This window comes from Nerophis ophidion, linkage group LG28, assembly GCF_033978795.1.
Source record: "Nerophis ophidion isolate RoL-2023_Sa linkage group LG28, RoL_Noph_v1.0, whole genome shotgun sequence".
NCBI lineage: Eukaryota > Metazoa > Chordata > Actinopteri > Syngnathiformes > Syngnathidae > Nerophis > Nerophis ophidion.
The window spans coordinates 22,910,737-22,931,987 of NC_084638.1; the positions used below are offsets into that span (position 1 = coordinate 22,910,737).

The 21,251-nt window shown below is 44.3% G+C and overlaps 1 protein-coding gene across 2 annotated transcripts in view; it reads right to left on the minus strand.

Moving 5' to 3' along the window:
• LOC133545022 (TSC22 domain family protein 2-like) overlaps positions 1 to 19,499 on the minus strand; it is a 95,624-nt gene extending 76,125 nt beyond the window's left edge. Inside the window, exon 1 of one of the 2 annotated variants that reach the window (XM_061890310.1) lies at positions 17,220 to 19,499. In XM_061890310.1, coding sequence (XP_061746294.1) covers positions 17,220 to 18,835 — 1,616 coding nt within the window. In that variant the 5' untranslated portion in view covers positions 18,836 to 19,499. The remainder of the gene's footprint in view (positions 1 to 17,219) is intronic. The other variant, XM_061890311.1, reaches the window with a different exon arrangement.
• Between the last annotated feature and the right edge of the window lie 1,752 nt (positions 19,500 to 21,251).

Consider the following 21,251-nt stretch of genomic DNA (forward strand, 5'->3'; position numbering starts at 1 on the left):
TTGTACGGTATACCGGTATTAGTATAGTACCGCGATACTAATGTATCCTGCAGTGCCAGACGTGTCCCCCTCCTTGTGCCAGTGCATGTCCAGGCCCGTCTGAAGTTTGCCAGAGAGCACATGTATGATACAGCAGAGGATTGGGAGAATGTCATGTGGTCAGATGAAACCAAAATAGAACTTTTTGGTATAAACTCAACTCGTCGTGTTTGGAGGAAGAAAAATACTGAGTTGCATCCCAAGAACACCACACTTACTGTGAAGCATGGGGGTGGAAACATCATGCTTTGGGGCTGTTTTTCTGCTAAGGGACGATTGATCCGTGTTAAGGAAAGAATCAATGGGGCGTTGTATCGTGAGATTTTGAGCCAAAACCTCCTTCCATCAGTGAGAGCTTTGAATGGTTGACCAAATACTTATTTTCCACCATAGTTTACAAATAAATTCTTTAAAATTCCTACAATGTGAATTCTTGGATTTTTTTTTTTCATATTCTGTCTCTCACAGTTCAAGTGTACCCACAATGAAAATTACAGACCTCTGTCATCATTTTAAGTGGGACAACTTGCACAATCGGTGGCTGACTAAATACTTTTTTGCCCCACTGTATATATCGTGTATCGCGATATGGCCTAAAAATATCGAGATATTAAAAAAAGGCAATATCGCCCAGCCCTAATTGCTGGTTTACAAGCAGACAAGCGTGTTCGGCCGCGCACACACACGGAGTACTTAGAAGCAAACACTGTGTGTAGACAGAACAGGGAGAAGGGACGCATTTTGGCTTTAAAACTAACGATAAAGGTGAAGTTATAACACTGAAACACCGTCAAGAAGAGATGCTTTAAAGGGGAACATTATCACAATTTCAAAAGGGTTAAAAACAATAAAAATCGGGTCCCCGTGGCTTGTTGTATTTTCTGAATTTTTTTTCAAAATTTTACCGGTCCCGGAATATCCCTAAATAAAGCTTTAAAGTGCCTTATTTTCGCTATCTTCGAAACCACTATCCATTTCCCTGTGACGTCATACAGGCCTGCCAATACAAACAACATGGCAGCAAGATGTAGCGACATTAGCTCGGATTCAGACTCGGATTTCAGCGGCTTAAGCGATTCAACAGATTGCGCATGTATTGAAACAGATGGTCAGAGTATGGAGGCAGATAGCGAAAATGAAATTGAAGAACAAATTGAAGCTATTGAGCAAATAGCTATTGACGCTGTTCGGCCATAGCGTGGGTGTACCTAATGAAGTGGCCCATAGCATGGCTGCCTTATTAGCATCGCCGGTAAAATGTGCGGACCAAACGATCAGGACTTTCGCATCTTGGAGCAACTTAAATCCGTCGATTGGTATGTGTTTGTTTCGCATTAAATGTGGGTATCTAGTTTCAAATGTACATACAGCTAGCGTAAATAGCATGTTAGCATCGATTAGCTGGCAGTCATGCTGTGACCAAATATGTCTGATTAGCACATAAGTCAACAACATCAACAAAACTCACCTTTGTGATTTCGATGACTTAATCGTTGCAAATGCATCTGCAGGTTATCCATACATCTCTGTGCCATGTCTGTCTTAGCATCGCCGGTCAAATGTGCAGACACTCTGGCAAATTCAATGGGGGTCTGGCGGCAGATTTCTTGCCAGTGGTGCAACTTGAATCCCTCCCTATTAGTGTTGTTACACCCTCCGACAACACACCGACGAGGCATGATGTCTCCAAGGTTCCAAAAAATAGTCGAAAAAACGGAAAATAACAGAGCTGAGACCCGGTGTTTGTAATATTTTGAAAATGAAAATGGCGGGTGTATTACCTCGGTGACGTCACGTTCTGACGTCATCGCTAAAAGACCGATAAACAGAAAGCCATGTAATTTGCCAAAATTCACCCATTTAGAGTTCGGAAATCGGTTAAAAAAATACATGGTCTTTTTTCTGCACCATCAAGGTATATATTGACGCTTACATAGGTTTGGTGATAATGTTCCCCTTTAACAGAGGCAAACAAATAATTCAATGAGTGTTGGTGTGGAATGAATGCCAAGTGGACGTCATTACACAACTTTACGACCCCAGACTACACACGGCCAACTACAAACCTTTCTAAAAAAACACACCCTATATTTATATTTGCACACACACACACAACTATAAATGTTACATTACCTTGTTTTACTCAAAATGATGTTATAATATGAGCAAAACAACAGATACAATACCATTTATGTAATTTATTCTGCAAAATCTGACGCAAAACCTGCATTGTAATTTTACACCTTGGCTTGCTAAAAACCATCTGGGAAACATTAAAGCCTCGTGAATCACATTGCAAGTATGCGTGCAGCATCTTGTGCCCCATGCGTACAGTATCTCTACTTGGTCTGAATGATTGCAGAGACAATGAAAAAAGAAGGTTTCTCAAATTTTCTTCAACTTTGTTAACAATAAAGTCAATAGTGTGTGTGAGTGGTGCTATTCAAAACATTCATGTCAGGTCAGTAGGTAGAAGGGTCACAAATAGTAAGTGTGGTTTGTATTTTGAGAAGAAAAAATAAATAGTGAAGAGGAAATGTGGAAATTGAGCAAGATGCGCATGTGGTGTGGACTGGGGGATCAAGCATAGCAAAAATGCCAACTCAAGTAGTGCAAAACCAGTTTCATTCTGTTGCTTCTTCCACATTTGGAGTTCAGCACAGTTGCTGTACGGGAAAAGAACATCATTCAACGCCTCATCTGATCATCAACAACTGTCAAGTGTCCAATCAATCAAGCTGTGTGTTGCAAGCACAAAGCCCTCTCTGCAGCAATACCACAGCGGCCAATATGTTCTCAAACAGACAAGGGAGGTAGTGTGTATGACTACCAATGAAATGTACTCTTCACCATTTTAAACGTCGCTTATAGAGAATGTACAGAAAACGCACGTGACAAGCAGAGTATAGGTCGGCACACCCCACTGACAGAGCTCTTATCAGCAGAATAGTGGCACAGTGGAAAGGGTTCTGCTCCACGTCCGATAGGGCTTCGCTGAGGTAAGAGACCCCTTCTCTTATCTGTCAGGGAGCGAGGTCTCATGAGAACCATCTATGCACTTGGAAAAGAAACATTCACTAGTTTTGCGATCCTCTTTTGGTCATCAGTAATGTATTTTCACAGCACAGTGCTTAGATTAATGTGTTCATTTTACATGAAAAGGAAATTGTGACATTGATACAAATAAGGCCAACAAGAAGTCAAAAGTCCATAAGACACACTACAAGACTGAAGAAGATAATTGGTGTGATGACGCCAACATGTGAATGGTGTCTGTAAAATCTAGGTCTGGGCGATAAATCGATTGTGTCGATAAATTTCAGGGTTTTTTTGCAGACTTTTAAAAATACAAAACTAAAGTTTTTCTCTTTTTACTTAGGGCTGGGCGATATATCGATATACTCGATATATCACGGGGTTTGTTTCTGTGCGATATAGAAAATGACTACATCGTGATATTCGGTTATACCAGGGGTAGGGAACCTATGGCTCTAGAGCCAGATGTGGCTCTTTTGATGACTGCATCTGGCGCTCAGTAAAATCTTAGCTGACATTGCTTAACACGATAATTATGAATAATTCCGCTGGAATTCACAGTGCTAAAAATAAAGTTCAAAATATAAAACATTCTCATGCATTTAAATCCATCCATCCGTTTCCTACCGCACCTGTTCAAGAAGTCGCATTAATGGTAAGAAGTATTTTATGTCATGATGGGGGTTGGGCGGGTGGTGGGTCGTTCTCCCAGGAAGGCAGACAGACTACACGGGACATGGCATTTAGGTAAAAACATGACTTGATTTAAACTAAAAAAAAAGGTACAAACAAAAATCGCTCAGAGCGGAGGCACAACTTGGGCTAAGAAGAAAGCTAACGCATAAACAGACTATGAACATAAATCAAACAAAACTTACTTGGCATGGCATGAAGCACGAAACTATGGCAAGGCATGAAACAAGTCAGCACAGAGCAAGAAAAGATCACATTGACGCCAGGGCGACTGACTGGCAAAGACAAGCTTAAATACTGCCTCTGATTAGTGCTCGGGAAGCAGGTGAGCGGGCATTTTGTCCACCAGAGACAGGTGGACAAAATGAGTAACCAAGGAAACCAGACAAGGGAGTGGAAAAAAAACAGGAACTTAAAGAGTCCAAAAGACAAACAGCACATGGCCAAACAAAAACATGATCAACAGACATGACATTTTATTTATTATTGGTTAGCTTCAGAATAACAATGTTATGAAAAAGAATAAGAGACTTATTATACTCTAAAAATGTTGGTCTTACTTAGAAATGCACGCATTTAGTTGTATTCAGTGTTAAAAAATATGATATGGTTCTCACGGAAATACATTTTGAAATATTTGGCTTTCATGGCTCTCAGCCAAAAAGGTTCCCGACCCCTGGGTTATACGTTCTCACACAGTTGCTTTTAGCTGCGGTATGCGTTTCCCACTCTCTTGTCTCTCCTTCTCACAGAGACATTCACAAGCGCACTTTCTTACATACACGTGCAACATTGCACGCCCTCCCCGAGCAGAGAGGTAGCTACATGGTTAACATTAGCTGTGATGCTAACAGTGCGTTGCGAGTTACTATGCACCTTTGTTTAAAAAAAAAAGGTACTAATTTGATTTTCCGTTAAGTAATGTACAACTCTACCTCTGCCTACAAGTTCAATATTGACTTGCAACTTTGTTTGCCGATACTTTACATAACCATTTTATTTATTGTTTTGGTTGTGTATATTTGGGGTTCCCCAACCCACAGCTTACCCTATTTTAAGCTTTTCATTGTAATTGTTATTCAAATGCAAATATTGCTAACAGACAAAGTATATTTTAATGTTATTATTTGTTTGTTTTATTCAACTTATCCATCCATCCATCCATCCTCTTCCGCTTATCCGAGGTCGGGTCGCGGGGGCAACAGCCTAAGCAGGGAAACCCAGACTTCCCTCTCCCCAGCCACTTCGTCTAGCTCTTCCCGGGGGATCCCGAGGCGTTCCCAGGCCAGCCGGGAGACATAGTCTTCCCAACGTGTCCTAGGTCTTCCCCGTGGCCTCCTACCGGTTGGACGTGCCCTAAACACCTCCCTAGGGAGGCGTTCGGGTGGCATCCTGACCAGATGCCCGAACCACCTCATCTGGCTCCTCTCGATGTGGAGGAGCAGCGGCTTTATTTTGAGTTCCTCCCGGATGGCAGAGCTTCTCACCCTATCTCTAAGGGAGAGACCCGCCACACGGCGGAGGAAACTCATTTCGGCCGCTTGTACCCGTGATCTTATCCTTTCGGTCATGACCCAAAGCTCATGACCATAGGTGAGGATGGGAACGTAGATCGACCGGTAAATTGAGAGCTTTGCCTTCCGGCTCAGCTCCTTCTTCACCACAACGGACCGGTACAACGTCCGCATTACTGAAGACGCCGCACCGATCCGCCTGTCGATCTCACGATCCACTCTTCCCTCACTCGTGAACAAGACTCCTAGGTACTTGAACTCCTCCACTTGGGGCAGGGTCTCCTCCCCAACCCGGAGATGGCACTCCACCCTTTTCCGGGCGAGAACCATGGACTCGGACTTGGAGGTGCTGATTCTCATTCCGGTCGCTTCACACTCGGCTGCGAAACGATCCAGCGAGAGCTGAAGATCCCGGTCAGATGAAGCCATCAGGACCACATCATCTGCAAAAAGCAGAGACCTGATCCTGCGGTCACCAAACCGGAACCCCTCAACGCCTTGACTGCGCCTAGAAATTCTGTCCATAAAAGTTATGAACAGAATCGGTGACAAAGGACAGCCTTGGCGGAGTCCAACCCTCACTGGAAATGTGTTCGACTTACTGCCGGCAATGCGGACCAAGCTCTGGCACTGATCGTACAGGGAACGGACCGCCACAATAAGACAGTCCGATACCCCATACTCTCTGAGCACTCCCCACAGGACTTCCCGAGGGACACGGTCGAATGCCTTCTCCAAGTCCACAAAGCACATGTAGACTGGTTGGGCAAACTCCCATGCACCCTCAAGAACCCTGCCGAGAGTATAGAGCTGGTCCACAGTTCCACGACCAGGACGAAAACCACACTGTTCCTCCTGAATCCGAGGTTCGACTATCCGACGTAGCCTCCTCTCCAGTACACCTGAATAAACCTTACCAGGAAGGCTGAGGAGTGTGATCCCACGATAGTTGGAACACACCCTCCGGTCCCCCTTCTTAAAGAGAGGAACCACCACCCCGGTCTGCCAATCCAGAGGTACCGCCCCCGATGTCCACGCGATGCTGCAAAGTCTTGTCAACCAAGACAGCCCCACAGCATCCAGAGCCTTAAGGAACTCCGGGCGGATCTCGTCCACCCCTGGGGCCTTGCCACCGAGGAGCTTTTTAACTACCTCAGCGACCTCAGCCCCAGAAATAGGAGAGACCACCACAGATTCCCCAGGCACTGCTTCCTCATAGGAAGACGTGTTGGTGGGATTGAGGAGGTCTTCGAAGTATTCCTTCCACCTATCCACAACATCCGCAGTCGAGGTCAGCAGAACACCATCCGCACCATACACGGTGTTGATAGTGCACTGCTTCCCCTTCCTGAGGCGGCGGACGGTGGTCCAGAATCGCTTCGAAGCCGTCCGGAAGTCGTTTTCCATGCCTTCCCCGAACTCTTCCCATGTCCGAGTTTTTGCCTCCGCGACCGCTGAAGCTGCACACCGCTTGGCCTGTCGGTACCTGTCCACTGCCTCCGGAGTCCTATGAGCCAAAAGGACCCGATAGGACTCCTTCTTCAGCTTGACGGCATCCCTCACCGCTGGTGTCCACCAAGGGGTTTTAGGATTGCCGCCACGACAGGCACCAACTACCTTGCGGCCACAGCTCCGATCTGCCGCCTCGACAATAGAGGTGCGGAACATGGTCCACTCGGACTCAATGTCCAGCACCTCCCTCGTGACATGTTCAAAGTTCTTCCGGAGGTGGGAATTGAAACTTTGTCTGACAGGAGACTCTGCCAGACGTTCCCAGCAGACCCTCACAATGCGTTTGGGCCTCCCAGGTCTGTCCGGCATCCTCCCCCACCATCGCAGCCAACTCACCACCAGGTGGTGATCGGTAGAAAGCTCCGCCCCTCTCTTCACCCGAGTGTCCATAACATGAGGCCGCAAATCCGATGACACAACTACAAAGTCGATCATGGAACTGCGGCCTAGGGTGTCCTGGTGCCAAGTACACATATGGACACCCTTATGTTTGAACATGGTGTTTGTTATGGACAAACTGTGACGAGCACAAAAGTCCAATAACAAAACACCACTCGGGTTCAGATCCGGGCGGCCATTCTTCCCAATCACGCCTCTCCAGGTTTCACTGTCGTTGCCAACGTGAGCGTTGAAGTCTCCCAGTAGGACAAGGGAATCACCCGGGGGAGCACTTTCCAGTACTCCCTCGAGCGTTCCCAAAAAGGGTGGGTACTCTGAACTGCTGTTTGGTGCATAAGCACAAACAACAGTCAGGACCCGTCCCCCCACCCGAAGGCGGAGGGAGGCTACCCTTTCGTCCACCGGGTTGAATTCCAACGTACAGGCTTTGAGCCGGGGGGAAACAAGAATTGCCACCCCAGCCCGTCGCCTCTCACTGCCGGCAACGCCAGAGTGGAAGAGGGTCCAATCCCTCTCGAGAGAAGTGGTTCCAGAGCCCTTGCTGTGCGTCGAAGTGAGTCCGACTATATCCAGCCGGAATTTCTCGACTTCGCGCACTAGCTCAGGCTCTTTCCCCCCCAGTGACGTGACGTTCCACGTCCCAAGAGCTAGCTTCTGTAGCCGAGGATCGGACCGCCAAGTGCCCTGCCTTCGGCTGTCGCCCAGCTCACAATGCACCCGACCTCTATGGCCCCTGCTATGGGTGGTGAGCCCATTGGAGGGGTGACCCACGTTGCCTCTTCGGGCTGTGCCCGGCCGGGCCCCATGGGAACAGGCCCGACCACCAGGCGCTCGCCATCGTGCCCCACCTCCGGGCCTGGCTCCAGAGGGGGGCCCCGGTGACCCGCGTCCGGGCGAGGGAAATCTGGGTCCATGATGTTTCTTCTTCATAAAGGTCTTTGAGGTCAACAATGGTTATTCAACTTAGAGATTGAAAATTTTACATTCAATTTTAACATACGACAAATACGGGTTTACTGAATTTTTGAATTAGTGAATTATATTTAGATAGCGCTTTTCTCTAGTGACTCAAAGCGCTTTACATACTGAAACTCAATATCTAAGTTACATTTAAACTAGTGTGAATGGCGCTGGGAGCAGGTGGGTAAAGTGTCTTGCCTAAGGACACAACAGCAGTGACTAGGATGGCTGAAGAGGGGATCGAACCTGGAACCCTCAAGTTGCTGGCACAGCCGCTCTACCAAAAGAGCTATACCGCCCCGATTTAACATTAACATTTGAAAGGATATACACGCATTACAACAATGGTTAATTTGGTCTCATAAAAATGATGACAATTATATTGTTTATCTGCAATAATTTGTTGGTCAATATGTCGTCAAGCAAAATTTGCCGGCTACAGTAGCTAAAATTAATCTGTTCGATCTGTTTATTTTTTTAACATTATTTTCTACAAAGTCCAATTCCTATCTGTTCTAAAAAAAATGTTAAAAAGATTAAAAAATGTATACATATTTTGCTTAGAATAAGAGACGGCATATCTCCCGTCCAAAGGCAAAACCCAGTAACTCAATTTTGGTCAAAACTGAGCTGATAATTTTGGAGTTCTTAGGTGATATGCGATATTGTAATTTGTTCCTTAAGTAAGCTGTTACGCGCATGGCAGGACCTAGCAACTACCACATAGCCGCGTAGATACAACAGAAAAACCTAGTATCTCAAGGGACCAATCGGAGCTTCTTTGTCAGTCGCCTTATCGTCTTTAATGAGACATTTGCACATTAAATGTATTGTTCTTCATTCTTCCCCTTGCATACTCTTTTGGGCAGATAACTGTGGAGGTCAAAATAAAAACTGGAGGCTGTACACGGCTCTTGCCCAATGTGCAAACGCAGAATGGGGCCCACCCGAGATTGTAATAAAATATCTGGAGAAAGGGCACACGTTCATGAGAGCAGATTCAATACATGGCTCAATCGGCAAGAAAATGAAAGCTCAAGAAAAAATCTATACGTTTGATGACTTTGTAGATCTTTGTAAGATAGCATCAAGATAGATCGGTTTTCCTTTGTTTTCTCAAAATCAGATAGAAGTGAGTTACTAGGTTTTGCCTCTGGACGGGAGACATGCAGTGTCACTTCAAACTACTACCGGTAGATGTTTTGAATTATCTTTGTCATTTGTATCTTTAAAAAAAATATGTGAATCGTATTTTTTGTGAAAAAGAGATTTTATGTTTCGGCCACATCACCTAGGAATAGAAAGACCTAATTTCCAACCACACATACACCCAGCCCCAAAACATTTTTTTCTTCTGATTGCCATTGCTACCAGTTGCTCCACTTGGTAGAATCGGGCTTTTCTACCCTACAGTAAAGTGAAGCGCATGAATTCGATTTGGGTATTATTCTTCTTTAAACTTCAATCAACAAGGTTTGCTTATGATGTAAAGTAATGTAATGGGTAGAAATAATCACTGTCACAGACTCATGATGTCAACAGCACGACGCTTATCAGCTATTATTTCAGCCTGTGTTGGCAATCATTTACTTAAAAGGGAACTTCATGAGAGCTGAGGATGTACACTGATCAGAAACTGACCAAAATAAAACAAAGTTAATCGGTGGTGTGTATCTTTGGGCAACAATTTGATTCAATTACGATTCTTAGGCTGACCATTCAATATGATTGTATTATTTGGTATAATTATTATAAGATTTTTCAAGACATTATTTGTTATAGTTATTCTTGGGGGTTTTTAGATCGATTTTTTTTTTTATTCTGAATCCATTTAAATTTGGGGAAAATGTTGCTATTCGGAGGCGAACGACATTTTTTGTGCACCCCTAATGTTTCTCCATATGTAAAGATATTTAGCAGTTCTATTATATTATATATTTGGTGGGTAGAGCAAAACTATTCAATGGAACCTCAGAACTCTTTCAAGATACACATCTTTGGAAAATTCAGCTCAGTGAATTTCAACATGAACATTTCACAGAAGGTTACAAGTGTAAAAACACATATGATGACCACCATAGAACTTGAAACGGAACTGACAGAGACGTAGGAAAGAAGTATATATTCGCCTATGTCATGGGTGTCAAACTCTGGCCCTTGAGGCAATATCAAATTAACATTAGAGCTGGCTCGCCGGTATTATACAGCGGCGGTGTCGCTGTAGCACCACATTCACCGCTAATACTTATACTTGCCAAACCCCCCGATTTTTCTGGGGGACTCCAAAATTTCAGTGGTCCTCCCGAAAATCTCCAGAGGGCAACCATTCTCCCGAATTTCTACCGATTTCCACCCGGATAACAATATTGGGGGCGTGGCTTAAAGGCCCCGACAACCTTTCAACACGTCCGCTTTTCCTACATAGAAACAGCGTGCCGGCCCAGTTACATAATATATGCGGCTTTTACACACACAGATAAGTGAATACAATGCATACTTGGTCAACAGCCATACAGGTTACACTGAGGGTGGCCCTATAAACAACTTTAACACTGTTACAAATATGCGCCACACTCTGAACCCTCACCAAACAAAAATGACAAACACATTTCGGGAGAACATCCGCAACGTAACACTACATAAACACAACAAACAAATACTAACTTTTCCGGGACGCTACAATATATTCCCCGCCCCCCACCTCAGGTTGCCTCAACTCAAAGCCTGAGCCCCGACATTAATGACCTAGCATCCAAGAAAAGATGCCAGGTATCTGGCTTGGGCACATCAGATTAGATCAGTGTGCCACAAACTGAGCAGTAAAAAGACCTGAATGGTTGATTTATTCATTGTTATTTTATTTTCAAATGTATTAGTCTGTGGAAAAAGTTAATGTTGATAAATACCTCAGAAGGCTGCGAATACAAAAGAGGCTTTCATTATTCATTTAAGTTTTATTTGATATGCCACTGATATTTTTTAATTATTATTATTATTATTATTATTTAAAACTCGATTTTGCATGTCACTATAAAGTTATATAAGCCTTGCTTGTTCAATATTCAATCTAAAACTTGTTTGGGTCCCTATTAGAAGGTTGATTTGTTCAACCTTGGCCCGCGGCTTTGTTCAGTTTTAAATTTTGGCCCACTCTGTATTTAAGTTTGACACCCCTGGTCTATGTCATGGCTACTCGGTACAATATGGCGAAAGCAACAAGAGTAAACCAAAAACAAGAAGAAGACTGTTAAATGAGCTGCGTCTAGTCATTATGTAAAGCGACTCAAAGACAAGAGTACAGTAATACCCATTGTTTTTCAACTTTAAGAGTCAGTACTTAACTTTTTTTTTTCCCCAGACTTGTTTGTAAGGGGTTAAAATAAAGCAATACATAAAGCTGACACGCTTTCTGGAATACACCACTTCCTCATGTGTCAGTCACATATCATCAAAAGATGCATGCATAAGTAACTTTCGATTTATTATTAGTAAAGTGAGTACTGAAAAGGTATGATTGTAAGGCCGCAGGATTATGGCCAAAATGATTGTCTTAATAAATACTGAAATCATGATTATCAATCACGATGAATCATTATGTTCGGTAAAACAGTGCGGGGGAGGAAAGCCATGACATCATCATGAAATTTGCAAGGAAATGGTCGAATAAAAAGGCTAAATAAATGTAATCCATACATTAAAAGACAAATATTTGTGTTTGTTTATTTCTTGTATTAACATTTCAGCTTTTTCTCACTACATTAAACCCTTAGCTGTATTTTTCTTTATTTAAATGTTTATTTTTCCAGTATTAATGACTGTAAAACTCGACGGTTGGTATTATAGCAAAGAATCAAAATGATCGAAAAACTGTGATTGATAACCACACGTTAGAGATGCGCGGATAGGCAATTATATCATCCGCAACCGCATCACCAAAGTCGTCATCCACCCGCCGTCCACCCGAACCAACATTTTATCGGAACCGCAACCGCCCGCCCGTTGAAATACCACTCAAAGAGCTATTTAAAACCGTTTCACAGAGTATAGAAGACAATGGGAGCCGCTGACGTTCTCGCGAATATCCAATGGTGTTCATCCTGATGACAAAAATAAGGGCGTGCTGTGAAGCCGTTGCCTTTGACACCTTCAACAACATGTACAAACCGATTGTTAGTCCGGCAACATGTATGTAGCTTCCGCAATCACACGTACAAGATTGAAAGGCATACTGGGTGACACAGAGTACACTGATGGTTGTGATATTAACAATTTTAACACTCTTACTAATATGCGCCACGCTGTGAAGCCACACCGAACAAGAATGACAAACACATTTTGGGGGAACATCGTCACAGTAACAACATAAACGCAACACAACAAATACCCAGAATCCTTTGCATCCGTGACAATTCCTGAATATATTTTACACCTCGGCGCCCCCAACCCCGCCCACCTTACCGACGCACGGGGGTTGCTGCTAGCGGGGGGTATAATAAAATAGGAGTTGTCATGGATGCAAAGGAATCTGGGTATTTGTTGTGTTGCGTTTATGTTGTGTTACTGTGAGGATGTTCTCCCGAAATGTGTTTGTCATTCTTGTTTGGTGTGGCTTCACGGCGTGGTGCATTTTATTAAGAGTGTTAAAATAGTTTATATCACAACCATTAGTGTACTCTGTGTCACCCAGTATGCCTTGCAGTCGTGTGCGTGTGTCCGACAGAAAACAAGTTGCTGGACTAATGGCTTCATAACATTCTAGAGAATATTTACGACTCCTATTGTCTTCTTTGCTTTGTGATACGGGTCCTAAATGGCTCTTTGAATTGTAAAGGATACCGATCCCTGAACCATGTATAATAAATATTTCCGAATGGTTCAACCGCCACCCGCCCGAATCTAATTAAAATCTATTTTTTCGTCATGTCACCCGCCCGACCCGCGGTTTACTCGCGGACTCCGCGGATGAGACTGCAAACCGCGCATCTGTACTACACGTTGATAAAACAATGGACCGACTACTAATGTTAGCTTGCTATGTAGCTCTTGAAAACAAGAAATATTAAGGTATTTCCCCATCAAAAACCATCATACCCAAATTTAAATGTGTATAATCACATTACTGTCTAAACCACTAAGATACAGTTTACACATTGTTCGTTTTTTGCACAAAGTTATTGATTTAAACTTCAACTTCAGGTTGAAACAGACAAGGTGTTAACGTGACGTCACATAAATCGAAGGTAAATGGAAATGATCACCAAAACAATCTAAAATGTTTCGAAATAAAACAAAAAATGACAAACCTATTCAAAAACACACAAAAAAATAATATGGCTGTTATGTAGCCAGAACAATATTTAATTGTTCCTCTGCCAAGGAAGTACATTGTGTGTATATTTATTTTAGCTATTAAAAAAAAGAAAATTCAACTTGGTTAAAATATTTTAGTGTGGGTATAAGTCATTTCTGAGCACATTCAACAACACTGCGATATAACTATTGGTTTTGGTTGTGTATATTCAAGGGTCCCCCAAGCCCTCTTTAACCGGGACAAAACCTATTTCATTGCTTTTGTTTGTGATCTTTATTCAAGTACAACATTTTGCTAAAAGACTACAGTAAATGTTATTTTTCTTATTTAACTTGGATATTTAAAAGTTTACATTCCAATTACAATGTCAACATCTGTGAGAAATACAAGTTTTATTTGCCTTTGAAAGGGTACACTTGCATTATTACGTGTTATTATTTCATCAGTGGGTAGTTTGGTTTCTAAATAATGTTGACAATAATATTGTTTATTGGCAATATTGTGGAGGTCAAAATATCGTCAAGCAAAATTTGTTATCAGTCCTTGGATAAATTTCCTTTTTTGGAAAAATTTAAGCATGCGGGGCCATTTTGATATATTTCATTTTCAAACCATAACAAAATATAAGGATTTTTTTCTTTTAATCCTTAGGGCCCCTGGGGAGCATTGAGGGTCTCAATCACTAAAATGTTAAAAATAAGTCAAATTATTATTTTTATTTTTTTTAATTTAATGCTTACAGTAAATTCCTATATCAACTTGAGGTTGATATAAAGTAAAACAAATAAGGTTTTATGCATTTTCTGTCAAAAGACAACTTTGTTTTTTATATTAAAACTGAAATATGCAGTATTTAGATGGATAGTACTTTATTGAGAGTTCCTTTATTTAGCAATTAAAGCCCTCAAAGATCAATAATGCAGGACACCATTGATTTTAATGATTTAATATTTTTGAGTAATCACAGTGAAAAGTTAAATAAAATCCTACTAAATATTTTTGAGATCCGAAAGGTTCCCCACTCATAAAGTGATATTTTTATTATTTTTTTTTTTTACTTTTAACTCTTACATTTCAAGATCAACTTCCGATATATCTGTCGATTTTAAGTTTAAACTATTATTTTGTTTGTTTTATGCTCTTTTGTCGAAACTTTGAAGTTTTTACATGGCAACCACACAACATATGCAATATTGTTTCCATAGAAAACATTTTAAAGTGATAATTTTAAACTGATAATTTTTAAGTAATAATTCATTACAATTAGGGGTGTAACGGTACGTGTATTTGTATTGAACCGTTTCGGTACGGGGGTTTCGGTTCGGCACGCGGGCGAATCAAACGAGTTTAGAAGCAGAAGTCTTCACAAGCCGCTCTGCTTTCTGCCTCTGTCTCAGCAGCAAGCGTTGTCCCGCCCATACAACCATCTGATTGGTTACATACAAAGCCAATCAGCAGGGCGTATTCAGAGCAATGTAACAGCCAATCAGCAGTGCGTATTCAGAACGCATGTTGTCAATGCTTTAACGTCGAGCAGATATGAGTTTAGTAGGGGAGCAGCGCACTCTACTCAAATTATACTAAACCCTTCCCAGTCACAACTATTCCAAACATCACTATGAGCCTGTTGACCTTCTAGAAAACTTTAACTGCAGCTCAGCTAGCTAACAGTATAGGCTTGAGGTGAGGGCTAATTAGCTTGGGGCGGCATAGCTCGGTTGGTAGAGTGGCTGTGCCAGCAACTTGAGGGTTGCAGGTTCGATTCCCGCTTCCGCCATCCTAGTCACTGCCGTTGTGTCCTTGGGCAAGACACTTCACCCACCTGCTCCCAGTGCCACCCACACTGGTTTAAATGTAACTTAGATATTGGGTTTCACTATGTAAAGCGCTTTGAGTCACTAGAGAAAAGCGCTATATAAATATAATTCACTTCACTTTTAGCGTAACGTTAGCTCATTTGGCTGTGTGCGTGCGTGTGTGTGTGTGTGTGCTGTGTGCGTGTTTTAGGGGCAGCAAAGCCCTGTTTGTCTGTTATTTCATTGAACTCCATTGTGTTTAGGGATGAATAGTCTCTCCTATTGCAATTGTACTATTTTTTCAGCTATAGTTACTTGAATCATTAGTCATATAGCAGGGTCCCTGCTATCACATGTTGACAAAAATACAAAATTTACATAATAAAAGTCAACTACAGGCTTCCGAAATGCTGTAATAAATTAAGCATGATGAGTTGCATTAAACAGTTTCAATGGAAACTGTTTGTTGGACTTTTTATATGTGGAGGAAAGGTTTTTTCATTTTATTTAATCAAAGCAACAACTTGAGGCAGTTTAATGTGGATTAACGTGGGCAGAATTACTATAGTGTTCCCAATGTTAAAAGGATAAAGCCATTGTTTACAAATTTGGTAAATAAATAACCCAAAAATGTATATTTTGTTGTTTTCTTACTGTACCGAAAATGAACCGAACCGTGACCTCTAAACCGAGGTACGTACCGAACCGAAATTTTTGTGGACCGTTACACCTCTAATTATAACGGATTTGTCATTTTTTTTTTGAGCAATGGAAAAAAGAAAGAAAATAAAGACAAAAGGAACAAAAATAACTGTCTGCATGGCAGCTTTGTGTCAACATTGCCACTTTTTCTCATTAGATTTCACCTCGTTCCACTTTTCTAAATGTTATGTTTTTATTTTTGCAATACTATCAATTTTGCAATTTTTGCAAAATGTGTGACGGGCCGGTAAACGATTAGCTGCGGGCCGCAAATGGCCCCCGGGCCGCACTTTGGACACCCCTGTACTACACGGTCAAATATTCAAATTAGACAATGACGTCAACACACTGCCACCAGTGTCACAGATTTTACTATGTGTAAACCAGGGGTCTTGTTCCACAGCCATACAGATCACACTGATGGTTGTGATATAAAACAACTTTAACACTCTTACTAATATGTGCCACACTCTGTGAACCCACACCAAAAACATTTCGGGAGAACATCGGCTCTGTAACACATTATAAACGCAACATAAGAATTACCCACAATGCTATGTATCCATGACTCTTGGTGTCAGGTTCAAACATTGATGACATGTATTAAACAAGACAAAAAGGCAAAGAATCAAACGGGGACAGACTTGAATTTATACTTGGATCCGAGGAGAGGCATGGCCACTGTACACCCTACACAGTTCCTGCACCAAGCTCTAACCCAAGATACTGTGGGAAAAAATGCACTGTAAGCCACCCATTTTCTAGCACTTACATATGCGCTGTTAAAATACAGCTGTACAGCAATGACTAAAATGCTTTAATCTTCTAACAAATATGCGGAAAAGCCCACTTCAAGTGTCACAATGACATGGTTCGTTTAGTACTGTATGTGGAGGAAGTGATGGTCGTCTTCCTTACATGCGCTACATCATTTCTCTGAGCACAAATGAGAAACGTCTCGCATATTTCCTTCCTCTTATCACATCCTCCTGCATGCCCTGCTGACACTACAGGAAGTCTCTGCTTCATTGACAAGCTATAACACAGGCAGATTCTGGTGCATCGACATTATAATAGAAGCCTGTGTTAACCGTTGTTAACCACACAGTTTGCATGCTCATGGTTTGAAATTTGCGTGTGCTAAAATAACGGGGTTTTTCTGCAACATTGGGGTGAGACTATTATTCCTCACAGCTTGTAATTTGCAAAGTACAATACTTTTGGGGCAATAACATTGTAAGAGAACAGACGGGTTACCTGTCCTCATCCCCATCGACGGGTAAATGGATTCCAAACAGGCTGTTGACAGTTGGAGCGGCGAGCTGCAGGCTCTCAGGCATGAGGGGCTTCATCAGATCCTTCCCGGATGACATTGGCTTGACGACACCGTCGGACCTCCTCACGCCGCCGCCCTCCACCTGTCCAAATCCAGCTGCCAGGAGGCCCGGTGCCCCCAATGCGCCCGTCGTCTTGCTGTGAGCGGTCTGACCTGGAGGCAAACTGGATGTTGTCACCTTTGGCATGGCTGCACTGGAGGCACTGGGCATAGCGGTAGGCACCGTGGGGGGCACACCGGAGCTCACTGCGATTGCAGGCACATTTTGCACACCGGAGGATGCAGGGTGGAGGCTAAGGGGTTTGGGTTGTCCCGTGGCAGCATACTGACTGACAGACTGCTGCAAAGTTGATCCTCCAACAAGTACAGTTCCCATTCCAGCCGTCTGGCCTGGAGCCGCCGGTCCAGAAAGTATGGATCCACCCACAGCAACGTCTCCAAGCTGGTGTATCGAAACTCCTCCGGAGGCTGCGGGCGCGGCGGGAGAGGTCGCTTGTCCCGCTGTCTGCGGCCCTGAAGATACAGACAGTGACTGACCAGTGGGAAGCCCAGGTTGATAGTACTCGGTCTGGTTCTGTGCAGTCAGGTGGTGCCCCATGGAAAGCTGCTGGAAAGGGTAAGCTTGTGTCTGGGCCAACTGGGGCAGGATGGGGGACTTCTGCATGTGGATGGCAGACTGAGGCAACCCATTCTGCGCGGCGGGCTGCACACTCCCCATTACAGACTGAGTCTGAAGCGGCACGGGGACCGACGAGAGAGCAATCTGCGGGCCCGACCCGCTCCCAACATGCTGCCGGGTGATGAAGTTTTGCTGCACGGACGAGTCCATGCGAGACGACGACAGAGCGACATCCGCCGAGGAGCCCGAGGCTTGGGCCGAGGCAACCGCAGAGCCGCCGGTATGCCCCAGCCCGCTGTCTCTGTCTGCAGCGCTATCCAGTGTTGCACCGACATGTCTGTCCGCAGTCCGGTTACCTTCGGACTCTTTCTCGTAAAACTCCGTACACATCCACCGACCCCTTCGAAAGGGTTCCCCGGTTCCGTGGTCAAGTTTGATGACCCGGAAGCGAGACGTGCAACTCACTGCAGAGGCGGAAGGATGCGGGGGACCCGGACTGGGCGCTGAAGCAGGCTGGGATACATTAACAGACACCACGGCGGGTCCGGGACTGGAGGTCAGGGGGGCAACCTGTTGAGCGGGGAGGGGTGTGACGGCCGCGCCGATCCCTGCCGCTGGCGGCTGCTGACCGCCTTGAGCCGGGCCGGACACTCCCGTTTTCCGAAACTCCCCCAAGGGGTTGACTGACAGCACGGCGAAGTGAGGTATGTGCGACGGTGCCTCCGGCTCCCCGGCATTGTTCGGGGCTTCTTCGGACGCCGGCTCGTCGTACATTTCCGACGACACATCCTCCGCGCGGGACTCGTCCGGGTCCTCCAGGCTCTCCGTGTCGTCCGTGGCGCCGATGGCAGCCACCTGGGCCTGAGTCACGCTGGTGATCTGAAAGCAGCTCTTTTTCTTGGCCGGCATTTTCGACATGTTGCCAGACGCGCGCTCACCCCCGAGTCTCGCTTTATCCTCCGCCGGGGGTGGGGGGGAAGAAACGTTAGCGCGGGCTAAAAGAGCACACTTGCGTGTATTGCAGTCCGCCGTTGTTAACTGTAAACGAGGTGGATCTGCGCCATCCCCTTCGCAGACGCTCGGGTCTCCGGGTGCGATTTGACGACACGCCGCTGGTAAATGCGACTCCGGGGAGTGACACAAACGGCGACCCGGAGTTCTCTCCAAAAGTCCGGAGCGGGCCTGCTAGTCTCCCGCCTGTGCGGTGGTGTAACCGCCGTTGTCGCGGAGTATGTTGCGCCGCTACCGGAGCTCCTTCGGGGGCCGGCAGTCCTCCGCTCAGCGAGCACGCTAGCAAGTCACGCCAACTGGCTGCTGCTGCCGCCGCACACTCCCCCTACGTCGGAACAAGTATGCGGGACATCTTCTTGAAAGCACTCCACGAGCTTTATCGACGCATGAAACGAAACCCGCTGAAGGGTGGGGGAATAAAAGAGCCGCTCCTGAGTATCACCGGTGACGGGAAAAGGAGAGCGAAAGAGCGGCCACAGTTACCTCCCTGCCTCGGTCACTCTTGACAAGATGGCTATGTTGTATGACGCCGCGTTGCATGCCGGGTAGGCTTGTGGCAGTGCGCAAGGATGTTTACGTACGACGTGCCTGGTGCTGCCTTCACGTTCACTCGGAAAACACGGAGATGATGACGTCAGATGAGGCTTTCGTTTTAAAGGCCTACTGAAACCCACTACGCAGTCTGATAGTTTATATTTATTTTTAAGAATCATTTTTTGGATTTAAAATATTCAACAACTATTATTGGCACTGGGATTATTGCTTTGATTATTATTGTTGATACTGTTTCTCTTGTTACTAATGGTTTTCCTATTTTTTAGTATTGTATTTGTATGTGTAAATGTATATCCTAAATTTTCATAAATTTGAGATTGGGTTGGAGTCTGGGTTTCTCTTTTTTGATTTAATTAGTATAGTAAAAATGACGTCCCTTACCGGAAGGGACCTAATGCGTGGGTTCCCACCGGGTACTACGGCTTCCTCCCACTTCCAAAGACAAGCACCTGGGGATAGGTTGATTGGCAACACTAAATTGGGGATTTTCACACTATTATGTTGGATCCAATATGGACTGGACTTTCACACTAATATGTTAGAGCCACTATGGATTGGACTCTCACTATTATGTTAGATCCACTATGGACTGGACTCTCACGCTGGTGTTAGAACCACTATAGACTGGACTCTCACACTATTATGTTAAATCCACTATGAACTGGACTTTCACACTATTATGTTAGATCCACTATGGACTGGACTCTCACTATTATGTTAGATCAACTATGGACTGGAATCTCACTATTTTGTTAGATCAACTATGGATTGGACTCTCACTATTATATTAAAATAGTTATGTTAAATCCACTATGGACTGGACTCTCACACTATTATGTTAGATCCACTATGGACTGGACTCTCACACTATTATGTTAGATCCACTATGGACTGGACTCTCACTATTATGTTAAACCCACTATGGACTGTGGCCTGGACTCTCACTATTACAGTATGTTAGATCCACTATGGACTCGACTCTCACTATTATGTTAGATCCACTATGGACTCGACTCTCACACTAGTATGTTAGATCCACTATGGATTGTGGCCTGGACTCTCACACTTTTATGTTAGATAAATAAATAAATGATAAATGGGTTGTACTTGTACAGCGCTTTTCTACCTTCAAGGTACTCAAAGCGCTTTGAAACTACTTCCACATTTACCCATTCACACACACATTCACACACTGATGGAGGGAGCTGCCATGCAAGGTGCCAACCAGCACCCATCAGGAGCAAGGGTGAAGTGTCTTGCTCAGGACACAACGGACGTGACAAGGTTGGTACTAGGTGGGATTTGAACCAGGGGCCCTCGGGTTGCGCACGGCCACTCTCCCACTGCGCCACGCCGTCCACTATGGACTGGACTCTCATTATTATGTTAGATCCACTATGGACTGGACTCTCACACTAGTATGTTAGATCCACTATGGACTGGACTCTCACTATTATGTTAGATCCACAATGGACTGGACTCTCACTATTATATTAGATCCACTATGGACTGGACTCTCATTATTATGTTAGATCCACTATGGACTGGACTCTCACTATTATATTAGATCCACTATGGACTGGACTTTCACAATATTATGCTAGACCCACTGGATGTCCATTGCACCGGTCACCCCTAGAGGAGGTTGGGTTTACCCACATTTGCGGTCCTCTCCAAGGTTTCTCATAGTCATTCTCATCGACGTCCCACTGGGTTGGGAGTCAGTCCTTGCCCTTATTTGGGCGCTGATCCCCGGATGTTGTCGTGG